The sequence below is a fragment of the Abrus precatorius genome, unplaced genomic scaffold (assembly GCF_003935025.1).
Source record: "Abrus precatorius isolate BTA unplaced genomic scaffold, Abrus_2018 Scaffold8, whole genome shotgun sequence".
Lineage (NCBI taxonomy): Eukaryota > Viridiplantae > Streptophyta > Magnoliopsida > Fabales > Fabaceae > Abrus > Abrus precatorius.
The window spans coordinates 17,876,947-17,897,957 of record NW_020874428.1 but is presented as its reverse complement, the minus strand read 5'-3'; the positions used below and the strand labels follow the sequence as shown (position 1 = coordinate 17,897,957).

At 32.4% G+C, this 21,011-nt stretch overlaps 1 protein-coding gene, 1 non-coding gene and 1 pseudogene across 2 annotated transcripts; all 3 read left to right on the top strand.

Annotated features, from left to right (window-relative positions):
- Window positions 1-362: 362 nt before the first annotated feature.
- LOC113874361 lies at window positions 363-1,235 on the top strand. Its single transcript, XM_027512585.1, has one exon. The coding sequence runs from the start codon at window positions 363-365 to the stop codon at window positions 1,233-1,235; it is 873 nt and encodes a 290-aa protein (XP_027368386.1).
- A 1,404-nt stretch (window positions 1,236-2,639) lies between these two features.
- LOC113874360 lies at window positions 2,640-10,063 on the top strand (annotated as a pseudogene).
- A 10,838-nt stretch (window positions 10,064-20,901) lies between these two features.
- Window positions 20,902-21,011, top strand: LOC113848645. The gene has a single exon (XR_003501909.1). It is a non-coding gene; the product is annotated as a small nucleolar RNA R71 (small nucleolar RNA).

Here is a 21,011-nt window from a genome sequence, read left to right as displayed (position 1 = left end):
ATTTGCATAATTTCTTACATCATTACATTGTCAGATGAAGCATTACCCTTTTAAGTATCAATTTAGATTTATCAAAAATAAAATTCAAAAGATCTTAAAAAGGGTGATGATTCATATTGTTCTCGCATAATCATGGTCATCACATATTTGTCTCATTAATGTAAAAGCCGAGTGGATTATCGATTCATTTAGAATTAATGTTAATTCTTATATGGATGTTTATTTGTTTAGAATCAATATTAATCCTTATGGCTACTAGGATTCTATGTTAATGAAACAAATACAAGATTTGAAATAATTTCTCATCATTTTCTTTTTATTTATAGGTTGAGAATCACAAAGTTGTTTGAGTATTCGAGAAAATGGAAATTAATGTGGGATCAAGTAGCAGTGAGGTGAGATCAGTAGAGTTGAGAAGAAAATTGCATCTAAAAGTTAAAAAGGTTGACACTACTAGTTTGAGAGAATTAGGAAAGAAGCTGAAGACGGTCCAACAACTCACTTTAGTGAGGAAGTATGGAAATATTTTGAGATTGATGGAAGTGAATGTGCAAGAAGATGCCATAACAGCTCTAGCCCACTATTATGATTCCCCGTTGAGGTGCTTCACTTTTCAGGATTTTCAATTGGCTCTGACCTTAGAGGAATTTGAGCAAATTCTAGACTTGCCTTTGGAGGGTCAACAGCCATATCGTCCTATGAAACATCATGCATCTTTGCCGACTATCGCCAATGTCTTAAAGATTCATCCAGCCGATTTACAACAAGCTTATCAAGAAAAACATCATAATAGAGGATTCACAAGAGAATTTCTTGAGCGACAAATGCATAATTTGGTAGAAACAGAAGATTGGGAGACTTTCATAGATATCCTAGCACTCACCATTTATGGCATTGTCCTCTTCCTTAAGCATGACAACTTTGTGGATTTAGCAGCAATAGATGTGTTTCTTGCATGCAAAAATCGATCTGAAAATCCTGTCCTTGCACTACTAGCTGATGTTTATTGTACACTGAGTTTCTGCCATGAAAGGAAAGGAAAGAGGATTATATGTTGTCTACCTATGCTTTATATATGGCTCACAACTCATGTCTTTAAAAGGCCAAGTGAGATCAAGTGTCCGATCACTGATTTGCTGAGGTTTCAGATTGGGCAGAAAAATGGTCAAGAGTGGGCTAATCACTTAGCCAGTTTGAATAAAGGACACGTCAGGTGGCATACTCCATGGCAATAGTCAACGACCATTGTTTATCACTGTGGCAATTACCCAAATGTTCCTCTTATGGGTACTCGAGGTTGTATTAATTACAATCCAATTATGGGACAACGTCAGCTCGCTTATCCCATGATGGGACCACCTGCTGAGGAATTATTGATTCCTTTTGTTGTCTATTATGAAGATGGAAATTTCACTGAGCTTATCCAAAAGGCAAGGAATGCTTGGGTAAGGGTTGTTCGAAAAGGAAAAGAGTTAGGCGTGAGAAGTTGTGCAGCGAAAGCAAGTTACCGTCAATGGGTTAAAGAAAGAGTCCAAGAGATTAAGTTACCTTTCAAAGATCCAGGTACCTCCCAAGAAAGTGAGCCATCTAATCCAGAACCCTTTGAGAATGAAGAATTAAAAGAATTAAAGGTAAGACTGGCTAAGATGATTGAAAAGAATGTGAGGGTAGAAAGGGAGCTTCGAGAGAGCTGTCAAACTTGCGCCATTCTGAAGAGAGAAAACAGTGAAAAACAACAAGCCTATGAAGAGGTTTGTAAGAAGCAGAAGTCTGTGCAAAGCCATACAACTAAAGTTCAACGTTGCCTTGAAGCTGCAAACAAGGAATTAGGATTGAGGGTGAATGAGCGAAATGCAGCTTTATATGAGAAACGACAATTGAAAGGTGCATTGTACAAGGAAAAAAGAGATCGAGAAGAAGCTTTGACTCAAGCCAGTGAACTCCAAACACGAGTGCAAAATATGGAAGAGCAGATAAAAGAAATTGTCATGGCATGCGAGGCTGAAATTAATGCTGAAAAATGGGAAGTGATCAGAATCATGAAAGAGTACGAAGCTATTGTGAAAGTGAAAGATGGTCAGATAGAAGAAGGAGATAAGCTTATTGAGTATTGGATCAAGCGCTTCATACAACCTGCATCATTAGCTAATGCCGCGATTGATGACGTCCCGTATATGTTGTCAAAGGCTGAGACAGCTACTTTTTTTTACATGATACCTCAAGAAATTAAAGATTTCCTTAGCCATTGTAACTGGTTGGTCTCAGAGATGAAAGGAATGATAGCTAGGGCTAGGAAGGGGTGATGTAATGATTTGAGGTATGGGTAGACTATGTATGGGTAGAAAAAAAGAAGATGTATTTTGAATCAAATTCTGATGTACTTTGATGTTTTAATTTGATTATGGATTATATTTTGGTGTGATTCATTTGACGAGGATCCTACATTAATTTCCATTAAAGACTTGAAGACGCTCAACAACTGTGGTGATTCTTTAATCTTTGGTTGATATTTTTTTTAAGTGCATTTTTCATTTTAATTAATTCTTTTTTGACTACAAACTATTTCAGAAAATTAAACAAATATAACGGGGAAACGTTTTCTAAAGCATCCTTATAGAACTCGCGCTCAATTAAGGATCATGGATGAGTTAGAGGAGCACAATGAAGAGCTGAGAAACGATGTTAATCAGTTGAAAGAACAAATGGCACAAATCCTAGAGGCACTAAAGTCTTTAGAGAGAAGAACCACAGAAGGGACCCCTATTCAAGCACCTTCAGCACAACCCACTCCTACCTATCCACCAGGTTTTACCCCTACACAAGGACCGTTCCAAAATTTTCCTCCTCATGAAACAATGGTGCCTTTGACCTTGCATGTAGAAAGGCCTCCACAACAAGCTTTCAATCAACAAGATGTCCAATTTCCCCCATATGGCCTTCTCCAAGGTTATACACCACCGATAGCTGAGAACCCACCAAACACTGGTCAACCATCAAATCAACCCAATCCTGCACAACCTTCAGGTCCACAAATCCAACCAACCCAAACATCCATCCCATCATATGCTTACCCTCAAAATACTCATCCTCAAGAAACTCATACCCCACACTATACCTACCCCAAATCAACCGATCCATCACCAACCACAAATCACTAATCCTAGCCTTGATGGAAACCCAGCCATATCACCATTCCATTCCCATAAGACCTTAGAAGAACCCCAACCCAATTACTCAGAGGAGCACTTCCAATCCAGAGAAAAATTGCAAATATTGGAAGAAAGATTGAGAGCTATCGAGGGGAGTAGCTATGGCATTGGAGAAGCCGTGGATCTTTGCTTGGTCCCAGATGTGATAGTTCCTCCAAAATTCAAAGTGCCTGATTTTGATAAGTACAAAGGAACGACATGCCCAAAGAGTCATCTGATCATGTACTGTAGGAAGATGGCATCACATGCCCATGATGATAAGCTACTAATTCACTTTTTTCAAGACAATTTGATTGGAGGAGCTTTGAGTTGGTATATGCATCTTGAGCGTACTCGTATTCGTAGTTGGAAAGACTTGGCTGATGCTTTCCTAAAGTAATATAAGTACAACATTGATATGGCTCCTGATAGATTACAACTGCAGAATATGTTAAAGAAGGAGGATGAGACTTTTAAAGAATACGCCCAGAGATGGAGAGAAGTTTCAGCTCAAGTGGAGCCCCCTTTGTCTAAAAAAGAAATGGTGGCTATGTTTATTGATACTCTCCAATCACCTTTCTATGATAGGATGATTGGAAGTGTTTCGTCAAACTTCTCTGATATTGTGATTATCGGAGAAAGAGTGGAAAGAGGAATGAGGAGTAGTAAGATATTTCACAATTTGGGCGGACCCTCCAATTTGAAGAAATTTACAAATGGTCCAGGAAGAAAGAAGGAGGGAAAGACTAATGCTATAGCCTTTCACCCAAGAGAAGTTCCTTTCATCAGACCTAACCCTGCACCTTTTCAATTCCAACCCACATTTCCTGCCCCTCAAATGTCTTACCCATATGTCAATGTTGTTTCACAGAATCCAAGTCCCCAATCTTATCAGCTGCGACCCTACCAACCTGCTCCTCCTACTTTTCCCATAGCACCATCCATGAGACCACCTCAGCATTGGAACCAAAACCCAAATCCCAACCAAATAAGACCCCAAAACAATTAAGAAAGGAAGCAAGTTCAATTCGACCTAATCCCCATGTCCTACACTGAGTTACTACCTTGCCTATTCCAAAGTTCATTAGTTGTACCCTGTCCAATGAAACCTGTAGAACCGCCCTATCCAAGAGGGTATGACCCAAATGCTAAGTGCGAGTATCATGCTGGTGGCATTGGTCATTCGACAAAGAATTGTAGGGCATTAAAGTTCAAAGTGCAAGACTTAATTAATGCCAAATGGCTGAATTTCAAGGAGGATAATCCTAACATTAGGAGTAATCCCCTACCCAGGCATGGAGGATCATCGGTAAATGCCGTTAAGGAAGAGTCTGTACATGTTTTAAAGAGGAAAGTTGAAGAGGTTACCACTCCTCTTAAGATTATTTTTGCTGAGCTATGCAAGGCTGACTTGATCAAGGGTTTTGTACATGAAGGAAATATGTGTGATTTGCACCCTGATGCAGACCACTCCATTGAAGATTGTGAAGAATTCAAGCATGTTCTACAAACCCTGATGGACAAGCATTTGGTCCAAATTGGGTATCCTAAGGAGAAAAATGAAGTTTTGACTGTTGATGGGCAATCCTCAGCTTTTCCGAAACCCTTGGTTATTCATTACCCCAAATGTATGAATACTCCAACTACCAATGGACCTAGACCCATCACTACACAAGTACCGGCTTCATTCCCTTACAAGGACAACAAAGCAGCACCATGGAAGTATGATGCGGGGATTTATGTCAGCAATTTTAAGGAAAACCAAACACAAGGTGTCAATTCTGATACTCTCACCGTCTCAAACATTGCTGGCGTTGGTGGGATGACCCGCAATGGTCGTATTTATACACCTGAGGAGCTGAGAAAAGAGCGAGCAAAAGAGATAGAGAGATCCTCAAAGGGGAAAGTCAAATTGGGCGAGTTTGAAGATGCTGACGAAGAGAAAATGCCTGAAATAAAAAGACAGTGTCTGATGAAGAAGCTTGTGAGTTTTTGAAATTTATTCGTCAAAGTTAGTATCAAGTTGTGGAACAGTTAAACAGAACTCCAGCCAGGATATCTCTCCTGTCCCTATTACTAAACTCTAAGCCACATAGGAGAATTCTTTTGAAGGTGTTAAATGAGGCTCATGTCAGCCATGATATTACTATTGACAAATTTGGAGGCATTGTTGGTAATATTAGTTCAAACAATTATCTCACCTTCACTGATGATGAAATACCTGCTGAAGGAATGGGGCACAATAAAGCACTGCATATTTCTGTGAAATGCCAAGATCACATTATTGCAAGAGTGCTTATTGATAATGGGTCTTCTTTGAATGTGATGCCAAAAGCAACATTGTCAAAATTACCTTGTGATGGGTCGCATATGAAACCCAATACCATGATAGTAAGAGCCTTTGATGGAACAAGGAGAGAAGTCATTGGAGAAATTGAGATTCCAATTCAAATTGGTCCTTGCACCTTTCAGATTTTGTTTCAAGTAATGGACATCGCACCAGGTTACAGCTGTCTTTTGGGGAGGCCTTGGATTCATTCTGCTGGAGTTGTATCATCCACATTGCATCAGAAACTGAAGTTTATCATTGATAATAAGTTGGTGATTATCTCTGGTGAAGAAGATATGTTAGTGAGCAAACCTTCATCCATGCCTTATATTGAAGCCGTTGAAGAAGCTCTAGAGACCTCTTTTCAGGCTTTAGAGATTGCAAATGCTACTTATGTTGGAGAGGGAGCCCCAATTGTAAAGCCTCAATTGTCTAATACATCCATAATGACTGCTAAAGTCATGCTTGATGGAGGTTGTCAGTATGGATACGTGTTGGGACAAACCATCACGAAAGCAGCAAATTGGTTGTAGCTCCATGAGAATAAGGATAGATTTGGGTTGGGATACACATCCACTAAAGCTGATAAGAGGAGAGTCATGGAAGAAAAGAAAGAAAGAAGATTAACCAGGTTGGAAGGTAGGGAGCCTAAGACTGAAGGGGTCCCCATTTGTGATCTTCTGAAGAGCTTCTATAGTGCTGGATTTGAGTTTCAAGACTCAGTGGCTGCTGCTGACGTGGATACACCTGAAGAAAAGGTTGTGGACCTAGTTCATACTTATCCGCCAAACACAGAAGTTGGCAATTGGGAGATCATCGAGTTACCTGTGATTTTTAATAGCTATTCAAAGTAATCCTTAAAGTTAATCTTATTGTTTTGTCCCAAGCTTTAGGATATCATTACTTTTATAAAAAAAACACTGATATATGATTTTTTTTGTAATTTGAAATATTAGTTTGTTTTGTAAATTGGGATACATGTTTCCTTTTAAGTATATTTAAATGAAATGCAATTTGAATTCTCAGTAATCTTTCGTGTCTTTTTCTTTATCATTTGAATCTTGTCGTTTATTTTCTTTTTGTCTCAACTCTCGCACAATGCAGATTCGAAAGTGACATGTCTAAAAGTAACAGTGCTAATATCTCATCCACTAATTTTGATTGTCCCATTAATCAAGTTGTCGAAGATGATAGTGATGTTAATTTACCCTCAGAATTTCTAAGATTGGTCGATCAAGAAGTGAAAGAGATCCAACCTCATAATGAACCCACTGAGACAATTAATTTAGGGACTGAAGATGATAAGAGAGAAATCAAAATAGGCACCCTCATGAAAAAACAAGAGCGCGACAAGTTGATTAAATTCTTGCATGATTATAATGATGTCTTTGCATGGTCTTATCAAGATATGCCAGTTTATGTTGACATAGTCGAGCATAAATTGCCACTAAAACCAGAGTGTTTCCCAGTTAAGCAGAAATTAAGGAGAATGAAGCTTGAGATGTCATTGAAGATTAGGGAGGAGGTCAAGAAGCAATTTGATGCAGGTTTTCTTGCTGTTGCCAAATACCCTCAATGGGTTGCTAACATTGTGCCAGTTCCTAAGAAAGATGGAAAGGTTCGGATGTGTGTTGACTATCGGGATCTAAATAGAGCCAGCCCTAAAGATGATTTTCCATTGCCTCACATTGATATGCTAGTAGATAATACAGCTCAACATTCATTTTTCTCTTTTATGGATGGTTACTCGGGTTATAATCAGATCAAAATGGTTGAAGAGGATATGGAGAAAACCACATTCATTACACCTTGGGGCACCTTTTGCTACAAGGTCATGCCTTTCGGTTTGAAAAATGTCGGGGCAACATATCAAAGGGCGATGGTGACATTATTTCATGATATGATACATAAGGAGGTTGAAGTCTACGTGGGTGATATGATTGCCAAATCAATGACTGAAAAAGACCATGTTGTAAATTTACACAAATTGTTTGAGCGGTTGAGAAAATTCAAATTGCGGTTGAACCTTGCCAAATGTACCTTTGGGGTAAAATCAGGCAAGTTGTTGGGATTCATAGTCAGTCAAAAGGGAATAGAGGTTGATCCTGACAAGGCAAAAACAATCATGGAAATGCCGCCTCCTCGCACTGAAAAGGAAGTTCGTGGATTTTTGGGGAGATTGAATTATATTGCCCGATTCATATGCCAACTAACTGCCATTTGTGAACCAATTTTTAAGTTGTTACGAAAAAATCAGCTGATGGAGTGGAATGATAATTGTCAAGAAGCTTTTGAGAAGATAAAGCAATATTTGCAAAATTCCCCGATACTAGTGCCGCCAGTGTCAGGGAGGCCGCTTATTATGTATTTGACAGTGTTAGAAGGATCCATGGGATATGTTTTAGGTCAGCATGATGAATTGAGTCAGAAAGAGCATGCCATTTATTATTTGAGCAAGAAGTTCACTGATTATGAAGCTAGATACTCTTTGTTGGAGCGAACCTGTTGTGCCTTGGCTTGGGCAGCTCGTAGGTTAAGGCAATATATGTTGAGTCACACGACTTGGTTGGTGTCAAAAATGGACCCAATCAAATACATCTTTGAGAAACCAGCCCTTATTGGAAGGATTGCTCGTTAGCAGGTCTTACTGTCAGAATATGATATTGTGTATGTTACTCAAAAAGCAATCAAAGGCAGTGTTCTTGCAGATTTTTTAGCTCATCAACCGGTGAATGATTATCAGTCAATACAGTACGAATTTCCTGATGAAAATATAATAGCGTTGCTCAATGAGAAAGAATCGTCAGCAAGAGATGAATGGGTCATGATGTTTGATGGTGCTTCTAATGCACTCGGACACGGGATTGGTGCTATACTAATTTCCCTAGAGAAGCAATATATTCCGATCACAACTAGATTATCATTCGATTGTACAAATAATGTAGTTGAATATGAAGCATGTGCTATGGGAATTCAAGCAACTATAGAGTCAAAGATCAAAATTCTTGAGGTGTATGGTGACTCAGCCTTAGTCATCCACCAGCTGAAAGGTGAATGGGAGACTCGAGATGCCAAATTGATCCCTTATCAAGCCTATATCAGAGAGCTAGTGGAGTATTTTGATGAAATTACTTTCCAACATATTCCTCGTGAGGAGAATCAATTGGTTGATGCTTTAGCTACTTTATCATCAATGTTTGTAGTGAGTCAAAAAGAAGACATGTCGTTCATAAAGATGCAACAGCTTGATCATCCTGCCTATTGTCAAATGGTTGAAGAAGAATCTGATGGTAAACCTTGGTATCATGACATTAAAAATTTCCTAAAACACCATGAATACCCATTAAATGCTGTTGAAAATGACAAAAGGACATTGAGGAGGTTAGCAATGAGTTTCTTTCTGAATGGAGACGTGCTCTATAAAAGGAATCATGATATGGTTCTGCTTAGATGTGTGGATGCTTCAAAAGCACGAAAGATCATGGAAGAGATTCATGAAGGTTCATTTGGGACCCATGCCAATGGACATGCTATGGCAAAGAAGATTCTAAGGGCTGGATATTATTGGTTGACAATGGAGGCCGATTGCTTTCGTTATGTGAAGACATGTCATAAATGTCAGACATATGCTGACAATATTAACGTTCCCCCAAAAAGTTTGAATGTCTTATCATCGCCTTGGCCTTTTTCAATGTGGAGAATTGATGTTATTGGACCCATTGAACCTAAAGCCTCTATTGGTCACCGCTTCATTCTAGTTGCTATTGACTATTTCACAAAATGGGTTGAGGCTGCTTCATATGCTAGTGTGACCCGAAATGTGGTGGTGAGATTCATTAAAAAAGATTTGATCTGTCAGTATGGCTTGCCAAGCAAGTTGATAACAGACAATGGCACTAATCTAAACAACAAAATGATGAAAGAATTGTGTGACAATTTCAAGATTCGACATCACAATTCCTCTCCCTATCGCCCAAAGATGAATGGAGCAGTTGAAGCAGCCAATAAAATTATTAAGAAGATCATTCAAAAGATGGTAGTGACATACAGAGATTGGCATGAAATGCTGCCATTTGCCTTGCATGGATATCGAACTTCAGTTCGCACTTCAACCGGGACAACTCCATACTCTTTGGTATATGGAATGGAAGCAGTACTTCCTATTGAAGTCAAAATTCCCTCTTTAAGAGTAATAATGGAGACCAAATTGGAGGAAGCAGAATGGGTGCAATCTCGTTTTGATCAATTAAATCTCATTGAAGGAAAACGGTTGAATGCGTTATGTCACGGTCAACTATACCAGAGAAGGATGAAGAAGGCTTTTGATAAAAAGGTTCGCCCAAGAGAATTCAGTGAGGGAGATATGGTGCTTAAAAAGATTTTGCCGACGCATAAAGATTATCGTGGCAAGTGGTTCCCGAATTATGAAGGACCATATGTGGTGAAAAAGGCTTTCTCAGGAGAGGCTCTAATCCTCACAAACATGGATGGACAAGATCTTCCAAACCCCATCAATTATGATGTTGTAAAAAAATACTATGCTTAATAATAATAATAATAATTAAAAAAAAGAAGAAAATAATAATAATAATAAAAAAGAAAACAGCTCGCTAGGTTGAAAACCTGAAAGGGAAACCTAGGCAAAAGTTAGAGCGACCTGGTGAGCTGAAAACTCGAAAGAGCGGCTCAGGCAAAAATTAAGGTCAAATAAATACTACACTGAACTGAAAACCTGAAAGGGCGGTTCAGAGGGGCACTAACTTCAGTCGCAAGAAAGGGCTTCAAATCGAGAAATATGATCGACTAGAATAATAAACTGAGACAATTTTGAGAGGTTAAAGTTGAATCAAACGGAAGATGGATTCAAAATGCCATACTGAGGCAATTTTATTTTGGCAGTTTTGTTAATGGATGATCAATTTACGGGAGAGATTAGCACTGTTCATCTGGAAGACATCACTTAATCGGCATAATACTTCACTATTTTTATAGTCATTTTGATCCTTTGATGTATTTGTTTTTTTTTTTTTTCGTTACTCATGTCGTAAGTCTTCTTTGTAAATTCACCATTTCTTTATTACAGTCATTCCTATGTTCCAAAATTATTTATCTTTGTCTTTAGTCACCTTCCATTCAGCTTATATACACCACTTTGTTTACTCAACTTCTTTAATAGCATTTTTATTGTCATTTCAATAATTATATACTAAAAGGAAATATGCAAACTGTTAAAAGGGTAATAAGAAAATATGATTACAATAATAAGCTACACAGTAAGTTCGATGAATCTCCTGATAAGTTTAGCATGACAGAAGAAGTTGACTCCTCTTGACGATTCAAAAATAGATGGCAATCCAATTTGATTGATGTCTTACCTAGCTGAAATTTCATGAAAGAATTGATCCTGACCAAAGAAGTTACTCATTCATGAACCTTGATGTGCATGTTTCGATAAGGTTGGAAGAATTATCATCCCCGAAAAAAAATAAAAAAAATAAAAAAGAGGACAAAGTTTGTTTTGATTTAATAAGTCTTATTATTGCATTTGACCTCATTATTCAATAAATTTCATTCCAAGTGTTAACATTCATCAAGTTTATGCAATCGCATCATCACATTAGCATGCATTTGTTTTTATCTATTATCACCTTTTGAAGTTTAATTTAAATTCATTATCTGTCTTACAACCTTTATGTTCAGTCCAAGTCTACGATATAACTGAGTTCTTCACCTTTCATCAAAATTCAGAAGCTGACTGATGTCTTTATTTTTGTCTTACTTTTACTGTTAAGGTTCAGAGCATGACTGTCCTTTTATTTTCTTTTGCAATCCAGAACATGATCGACCTTTTATTTTTTTGTCTTTCTTTTTACCTTTCTTGTCCAAGTCCCTTTATGTTTTTGTCAAAGCCTAAAACTTAACAGCATCTTTCGCATTTTCTCAAAACTCAGCACCTAACTGGTACATTTTATTTTTCTATCAAAGTCCAAAATCTGACTGGCACTTTTTCCTTCTCTGTCGAAACCCAGAACCTGACTGGTACCTTTTTACTATTATGTTAAAGCCCAGAACCTGGCTAGCACATTTTATTTTTCAGTCAAAGCCCAGCACCAAACTGGCACCTTTCTCTCCTCTGTCAAAATTCAAAATCGAACTGCCACATTTTACTTTTCTGTCAAAGCCCAGAACCTACCTGGCACATTTCATTTTTCTGTTAAAACCCAAAATCAAACTGGCACATTTTATTTTCCATCAAAACCCAGAACTTGACTGACACTTTTCACCTTTTTATCCTATTGTTTAAGCCCAGTATCTGCTTGACATCCTTTGTTTTTAGTGGAGACTCAATGTCGCTTCGCAATTTCGTTCAATACAAATAGTCATAAATTACGACTTTCCCTAACAGCTGAGTATTCACTATATTTGTCTTTGTATTCCTTGTACACCTGGTTCATTTTAGATAAAAATTGATTCACTTCTTTACTCAGTTCTCATTAACTCTAACTTCAAAATATCTCTGATTGATAGGAACTGAGTAAAGAGGGGCAACTATGAATACCAATTTTTGCCTCTCCTGGATTACCTCCAAATTTTTAAAAAAAATAAAAATGAAATAATAAAATCGCTTTACAAAAATGGAAAATTTTTGAAAAAATGGGATTTTGCTTCCCGGAAACAGCCACCTGCACTTCACAGGCCTACACTCCAATATAAAAAATCAGTCTTGAGCATGAAAAAGGAAAAACTCAAAACTTTGGCACTTTGTAAAAGAAAAACCCTAAAATGTGAGATGGAAGGAGGTATAAAAACTCAAGTAGATCTGAGGGAAAGGGGGGTTCGGTGAAAGAAAGCAAATTTCTTTTAGAACAAGTTTCCAGGGAACAAAAAAAATAAAGAGCATCTTTTTAGAAAAATTCTGGGAGAGTTTTTAGAAAGGAAAAATTTTTAAGAACGACAAACTTATCTAAAAGTTTTTCTTGGGGAGATCAAAAAAGGCAAAGAAAAAGATTTTCGGAACAAAATATAGAAAGGAAGGAGAACAATGAAGGAGAAGAAGAGCTCAAAAGGAAGGCATTACCGAAAGGAAGAAGAAGAAAAAAGCTCAATCACTCTATCTTTTTGTTTGAATCTTGAACGTTGCATTCTTGGTATGTTTTTCTTCACATGCTCTACTCTCGTAACATAGATAGCATGATGTGTGGCTAAATAATGAAATATTAGGTTACAAGCTTCCTGACATAAGTTCTGTCCTTTTTTATATATATTTTAATATCTTGGTGGCATATGGTATTTGATGAACATAATCGAAACCATTCTTACAGGCCATCGAAGTAAAGCTCTCTTTTTATTTTTTTAGCATTTTAATATTTTAATAATATATTCCATTTGATTTGAAAGGAGTTATAATGTCCCTGAACGTTTTGCAGCACGGTTACTATGCCAATACTTTTCCAAATCTTAGTTTCGACACTTCTTTAAATTATTATTATTCTGATTTTTTCTTCTTCTTCTCTTTTTTTACTTTTCAGGTTTAGGTAGCCCATTGTTTAAACGAAAAGATAGTTTAAGTTTTGAATTTTTAGTTTAGAAAAAATATAAAATAATGAATATTTACTTATTTATTTCTTTTTTCTAGTTTTTACCTATTCATTTATTTATCCACTTTTAAATTATAAAATCACCTCATTTTTTTTATCTTTAAATAATTTGTTGTGTTCTATTATTATGTTATATTTGCTTCCAATTTTTAATTACAAATTTACCCTTTCTTACTAAAAGTAATGGGAGATAAATAAAATAAGAAAATTTTCATAATAATTATTTATTTATTTGCTTATGTTTAATGAATAATTTATTCTTGGGTTGTTTATTTTTAGTATTTTTTTTATTTTGTGTAAATTCATAATATTAGAATAATTTGATTTTATACTCGTAGTATGTTTTTATTTATTTAATAAATATAAAATGTATGTAATTTGTAAATTTATTTTATTTTATGATCAAGTAATAAAAAATATATTTGCATCAATTTATAACATTAACGTGTAACTTCTCTACTGTCGTGTGTTATAAATTGATAAAGTCTACGTGTACCTACGTTACCGAGACTTTAGGCGGCAATATTAATTTATCATATGTTATCTTTAATTAATTAGAAAGATTATCTAATAATTAATCAAAAATGTATTCCCTATAACCACTATTTTACTAATCAATCAATAAAAATTATTTTATTAACACAATAATTTATAATGCTAATGTGTAGCGACTCTACCTTTACGCGTTATAAATTATTAGAACCTATTCGTACCAACGTTACTTTAGGTTCTATACAACATAATTTTATTAAACAAAGTTTTAAATTTTTTATTATTAATTTCATTAAATAGAATTAATTTCATATTTTAACCTTTCTTAAATCATACTTTAATAAATTAAACAACCAATCTCTTATTCATTTTATTATACAAATTTTCACAACATCGATGTGTGATTTACATTGCCGTCGATTGTTCAAAATTATAAGAGGTTTATGTATAGCTTACGCTATCTTAAATTTCTTTCAACATTAATCATAATCAAAATTAAAATTCAAATACTTTATTTACGAATAAAATATATATATATATATATATATATTTATTTATTTAAAAAAAATGATTTACAATATGGTTGTGTGATCTTCCTTCACTTTCTGTATTGTTTCTCGTAGGGTACATGTATAACTGCGTTATCTTGTATTCTAAACATTATAATCTTATGAAAATAATTTTAATCTCAAAACAATTCTCCTTTACTAAACTTAATTTTAATTAACTAATTTCATAAGTTTTAGATAGAACTACGTGGCTTTGAGTTCTCTATTGCACCTGGGGATACGTAGGAGCGGGAACCGAACCCGTCAAGTCAAAATAATTTTTAAAATAACCCAAATAATATTTCAATAAATAATATTTCTTATTTTAAAATAAAATAATTAATGTTTAGGGATTAAATAAATATTTTCCAAAATTAGAATGAATTTGCACAATTAATTTTAGATAACCGTTTTTAAACGGACGTTGTAGGGTGCTAATACATTCCCTACACGTAAATGACTCCCGAACTCATTTTTGGTTTCAAAGATTGTATTATATTTAAGTTTTTTCTAAATTTTTTTCTTAAAAGAAACTTTGATGGCGACTCCTCTGATATTTTGAACAATGTTTATTTTTTGCCGTACTGTTGCGATCGCCCGGTTGCGACAGACATTAACATTATTTATATGTTTAAAATATTGAATATTATTCATGTGTTTTAAGATATTTATGTGAGGAAAGTTAGGTAAAGTTTAATCCCAACATTTTCTTTCATTGATATTTTAACTTAGTATTTATATCATTTCTGATGTTGGTCAAATTGAATTTTGGTTTATGCAAACAATCTTCATTGTTATGTTCTTCAAAACTTTTTTATATATATTCCAATAAACTTACAAAAATAATGGTGTGAAAGTATTAAATATCAAACAAATATCTTAATACAATATTCCTATTTCCTATTATTAAAATGAAAGTTTGACACAGCCTTGCCAAATATATAACAAAAACTAAATTCATTTTCTCTTTTTCTAGCTAGAGATCATGATAACAGATTGAAGAGATTTGACATGTTATGAACAAATGAGTGAGATAATTATCGAGAGACCATGACACAAGAAATATGTAAACATCACAAGTTTAAAGGCAGATTACTTGATAGTTATGCTGAATAATCACAAGTTATAAATGGTGATTTATTAACTTAATTTAAACAAAGTCATAATTGTATGAGGTGACTATAGAAATTATTACTTGATAGTTATGGTAAATCATGACAAGTTATAAATAGTGATTTACTAACTTAATTTAAACAAAGTCATTATTGCATGAGGTGACTATAGAAATTATTACAAGAAGGTAGTATTTAAAATTAGTGAAAAAAGTTTTACTTTTATTTGTTATAGTAAATCAAAGGGACAGAATGTGAGCAAACTTTTTTTTATTACAAATCCACTTTTTACCTTGGAGGGAATAGTAGAAATTCTTTCTTAATTTTATTCTTGAAAGTATAGAGACTGCTTTTAAAGAATATGTAAGGATTAAATGAAAAAAAAAATGTATTGTAAAATAATGGTAATATAATGCCTAACCATACTATAAACCATTTTAAAAATATTTTTTCATTTAAAAATTTGTTTTTACTAATTTTGTCATATAATGATCAAATTGAAATTTGAGTTTTGTATAAAACTACACAAGCACTTAACTATATGATGGATTTATATACTAAGATCTCATAACTTGTATTATTAATTGTCAAGTAATTATGGAGAGTACGAGAATTTACACAGTATTCTTTATATTATTAGGCTTTATCGATACAGCCTGGCAAAATAGTTATTAGGTTTTAATTTAGTCTTATATAATATAATATTTATTTTTAGCAATTAAAATAAGCACTAATTTTAAAACTTATAAAATTTTAAGAAATATTATATAATAACTTTGATTTTTCATTCAAATAATTTATTTTGAATTCGTAATATCCACGCGATATACAAAAGAATTACTAATTTATTTATGAATTTATCAAGGATTACTACAGTATAAAAGCATGGATGCATCCATTCTACTATGTAGCTATATATGCATAGAAAGTTACCTAAAATGGCCTTCCCTTGTTCTCACACTTTCAGATTTTTACTTTTACAGGACCATCAGTTATTGGCTCCAAATTTAAGAAACTATCGACCCCATTTTGGCTTACACGGTTTCACTCAACTTCATCTATGTGCCACTCAGAACCTTCCCTCACTCAGAGGCCGTTTGGGAAATAACTTTTGGGTTGGTGGCTTAGATTCCTTAATTGAAAAATAATACAAAAAATATTTTTAAAAACTGTGTCTAGTTTTTATCCTTTATATAAACCCAGCTTAATATGACCTTTCATCATCGAATTTCTCAAACAGAAATCTAGGATCGAGTTTAGATTTTAAAAATGGGCCGAATAAAAATTAGGATGGGCGATAATGTGAATCCTTTTTCTGAATGCATGCATAACAAAAACTTTATAGAACCATATTAATTATTGAAAAATTAGAAAGATTCAATACTTATAAAAGATGGATATGAGATCATAAAACATGTTTGATTTTTTTGAAAAAAAAAAAGTTTTTTGTTTTTAAAAACAAAATATAATACATGCTTAAATATTTCTAGAATTTTATAAATGATTTTATAAAATAAATTAAATTGTTTTTAATTACTTTAATTTTATCCAATGAAAATGTGCCTAAAGATAATCTTCACCCCGGCTGACATTTGCTTGAATTTTCGAAACTTGGATCATCAATATAGGAGGTCCAAAATGCCACGGATTGGATTTTCGGTGTAAAGAATAAGATCTATTATACCTTACCTTTGAAAGTTTAGAGAGAAAATAAAAAAATAATAATTTGAAAGATAAGAGAGAAGAAAATAAAAGAAGAAAACAAGTTAATATAAAATTCCTAATTTAGAAGAATTTCAAAATATATAATTAAGAGAGTTCTAGAAGATTTATAAATTTTTTCTTTTTATTTTAAAACTGTTAAACATAGCTACACATTATATAAACTTTTCCTTCTCTTTTTTTTTTAAAACTAACTTTTAAACAAAGTTTTAAAAAGTATTTCAGATAATTAAAAATAAGTTCTCATTGCTGACAAAAAGAGAAAAAAAGAAGTCTCTTCTCCTATTTTTCTTGACCAAAAAATAAAAATTATCAAGAAAAAAGGGACAAATTACGCGTAAAATTTTACATAAATGATTTGACAATTTTCATATTTTTAAATTCTTCTTAAATATTATTAAATGTGCTCAGTTTTGTTTTACTATTTTGTTGTCAATACCAAAAGCTTTTCATAATTATTGGGGCGGAGTTCTTAAATGTCAATTTTGACACATTTATATAATTCATTTTTAAATTTCATCTTAAATTTTAAAAATGTCTTAGTTTTAATTTATTTCTGATATAATAATAGTACTTTTTTTATATAGATGAAGATGACATCTACTGGACTCTTTTTTTATGAGAAGTCTTTATAGGAATTGATCTTAATTTGTATGAGTTTAATTTTAATATACTGTTAATATAAATAAATTTATACCACCAACCAATTAAAACATATTCATGTAAATATAACTTTTAAATTAATTATTTCAAAAATTCGTAATTTTCATTGACTTAACAATTTACATTGGATAATAATGTAAAAAAAATTTAAACTATTACTGTATTTTACTTTAAGTTCATTTGTATTAGAAAAAAAGAAACCCAAATCCCACCCCCATCTAGTTATAATTAATTTACAGAAACTAAATCGAGTTGATTCTTTTGATTTTGTGAACTGGTTACTACTTTTGAACTGATTTTTTGGTCCATAGCCAATTCAAAAACTGTGGTTTAACTGCAGCCTATAACCAATTTAAAAACTGGTTCTACTGTAAACTGAAGTTCAAAAACTGGTTTAATAATTATAACACAAATATAAATATAAAATCGTAAAGGCCATACCTCCAAAATAGATTTTCGATTGCTATAATTGTTTGCTTAATAAGAGTAAAGTAATTCAAATAATATTTGATTGTTAAAAAATGTGTTATATTTTAGCAGTTAAATTAATGATTAAATTTATATTTTATTTTTGGAACCAGAACAATTGATTACTAATTCAGTTTTCAGTACTTTTTTCTTTATCTTTTTATAATAATTATTATTTGCCAATCAATTTTTTTTTTTAAATGTGTGCCATCAACAAATTTATTTTTTAATTTAAATATTTTATCTCTTTAATTTAGTTATATATAATATAATCTAAAATTTGTTTTTAACAATATATTTACTATTTTAAAACTTATTAAATTTTAAATAATATATTAATGTGTAATTTTTATTGAAAAATTATTTTAATTTAATAATATTAATACAAAATTTTTACTAATTTATTCATAAACTTATAAAGGATTAATACAATAGAAAAGCATGGATGCACCCATTCTACCAAGTAGCATGGTAGAACTAGTCTTTAATTAACCATACAGCATGAGAAAATGAATTCATGTTAGCAGGTTCAACTAAGTTAAGCATATTTTCCGTTCTCCTCCAGAACATAGAAAATAATCAACCAATTACATTGTTTGCTTAGCGATAAGATTACATGTAATTTCTTTCTAAACAACTCATTATAGGATAGATCTCCCCTTTATTACGAGCTGTGGTCTAAGCAAGTCATGCTTGATACACCTTCTTCGTTTTGTGCTGTAAATTGTTACTTTCAATAATTTAACTCTGATTAGTTTTTGGTTAATAAGGGTTTATTTTAAATATATGAAATAATTTATAAATAAATTTTAATTATATAAACCCAATGAGTATTTTAACAAGAAATAAAATAAAATTTGGTGAACTTGTTTAATTTAAAAAAAAATAAAGTAAAAAATTATAATTTTTAAGAGAGTAAAAATTTGTATATTTAAATTAAAGATCATTATTTTTAGTATAAGACAATATATATTACTAAATAAAACTCTTTATTAATTTCATTAATAGATAGATAAATTAAAAAAAAATTATAACTATATATAGTTAATAAAATGTTAAAAAAAATTTCATATAATAATTTTATTATTATAATTGAATGGAGATTAAATATGCTTAGATAATTCGTTTTATAGATAAAAGAATTAATCCAAAAAACCACCATAAAAATCGGTTAACCTTTTGAGTCGATTAAATATACTTCATTTAAGGGGCAAGCTTGGTCCGGTATGGTTCCCATTGATTGACTAGAAGAAGTGCAGTCTCCCTTTCTACAAATTATAGTGCTAAGCTACATCTTCTTTACATTAATTATTCTCTCTCTTGACTTTGTTATCTATAAACAATTTACTCCACCTATAAAACATATAATTTATAAAGAAATTGTGTAATATTGAAAATGACAAGAATTATATAATAATTTTTATTAAAAATGATAAAATTTAATGTTATTTAATGTATTAACAATATTAAATGTTACATATTTTTTATAAAATTTTGTTTTACGTCTTTTTTATTCTATACAATGTCATACATGTTAAGAAAATTATTTATAAATTAAGCACTATTTAAGGATTTGATTGAGACCAATTTGCACGTTGTAGGACGACCTTATTATAGGAGTGATAAAGCCTAAATTATCAAGGTCATCACCCAATTTGTTAGCGTGGAGTTTCAGCTTGAAACAATAACATGAAAATTGAACCAAATGCTGGGCCATGGATTTCTGTTTTTTTATACATTCTCCTATATTGTATTCTTATGAATTTCTTAATTATTAAATGAAAATATTAGTGATAAAAAATTCAGTTTCAAAGTTTAAATGAAAATACAATTACTTATTTAGTTACTAAATTGTCAAAAAATATTCTATAACTGATTTAGCATCGAATTCATGGTTTTATTTTTTCAATTAAATATTTTGTTGCTAAATAGTTTATTACATTTTGGCAAGCAGATTAATGATTCAATTCAGATTTGACTTTTGTGACTAAAATAATTAGCGGTTGCTAAATTTTTTTATCCTGTTTTCATATTTTAACCTTAATTTTATCATTCAAATAATTTATTTCGATTTCGTAATATCCACACAATATAATGTGATTTTTTAAAATGATTTAATAAAAAAATAACATGTTAAAGATAGAATAAAAAAGTGTCATTTTCTTTTATAAATTTCTCCGTTTTGCAAGTCGTGCTTGCCATTGGTTCTTTACATAAATTCTTTCTCTTTTGGTTTTATCATTTTTGTTGTCTTCCATAAATGGTCTCTATCAATAATTACATACTAATAATCAAGTGAGTCAAGAACTTGTAATTCATACACTCAGCCCCTTTCCATACGTTAGATTTAATTGTTGGAGCAGATCTTCCAATTATGGGACCTTACAATGGGAGAGAGAAAGATCAGCTCTTTCAAATCACAAATCTATTTGGTCATTACATTAGCGTAATGTGTTGTCTCTTACGAGTTCGTGGGCAAATGTATTCATTAAAAAGTAATAAAGAATTTTTGAAAAGAATTTTATTTGCTTTGACATAGTTTTCAACTTATTTCTTATCGAGTCGCTACTTTCTATTTGATAGATTGGAGCGACTTCCTTCTTTTTGCTTATGTGACAGTTTGTATGCCATTAAAAATTATTAGATGCTATCTTTTCTATCAATGTATGGGCCGTAGTTAGTCCTTTGCATAGGAAGGATCCTCCAGTAGCTGCATCAATTATAGCTCTATTATAAGAAAAGAGTCTAGCATAGAAAATTTGCATTTATTTCAACACAAGGAAACCATGATGTGGACATCTCCTTAGAAGTTCTCCAAAAAAGCGCTCTCACATCTCAAACAGAGATTCAAATTCATATTGTTGAAAATTAGAGATCTCTATCATCAGATT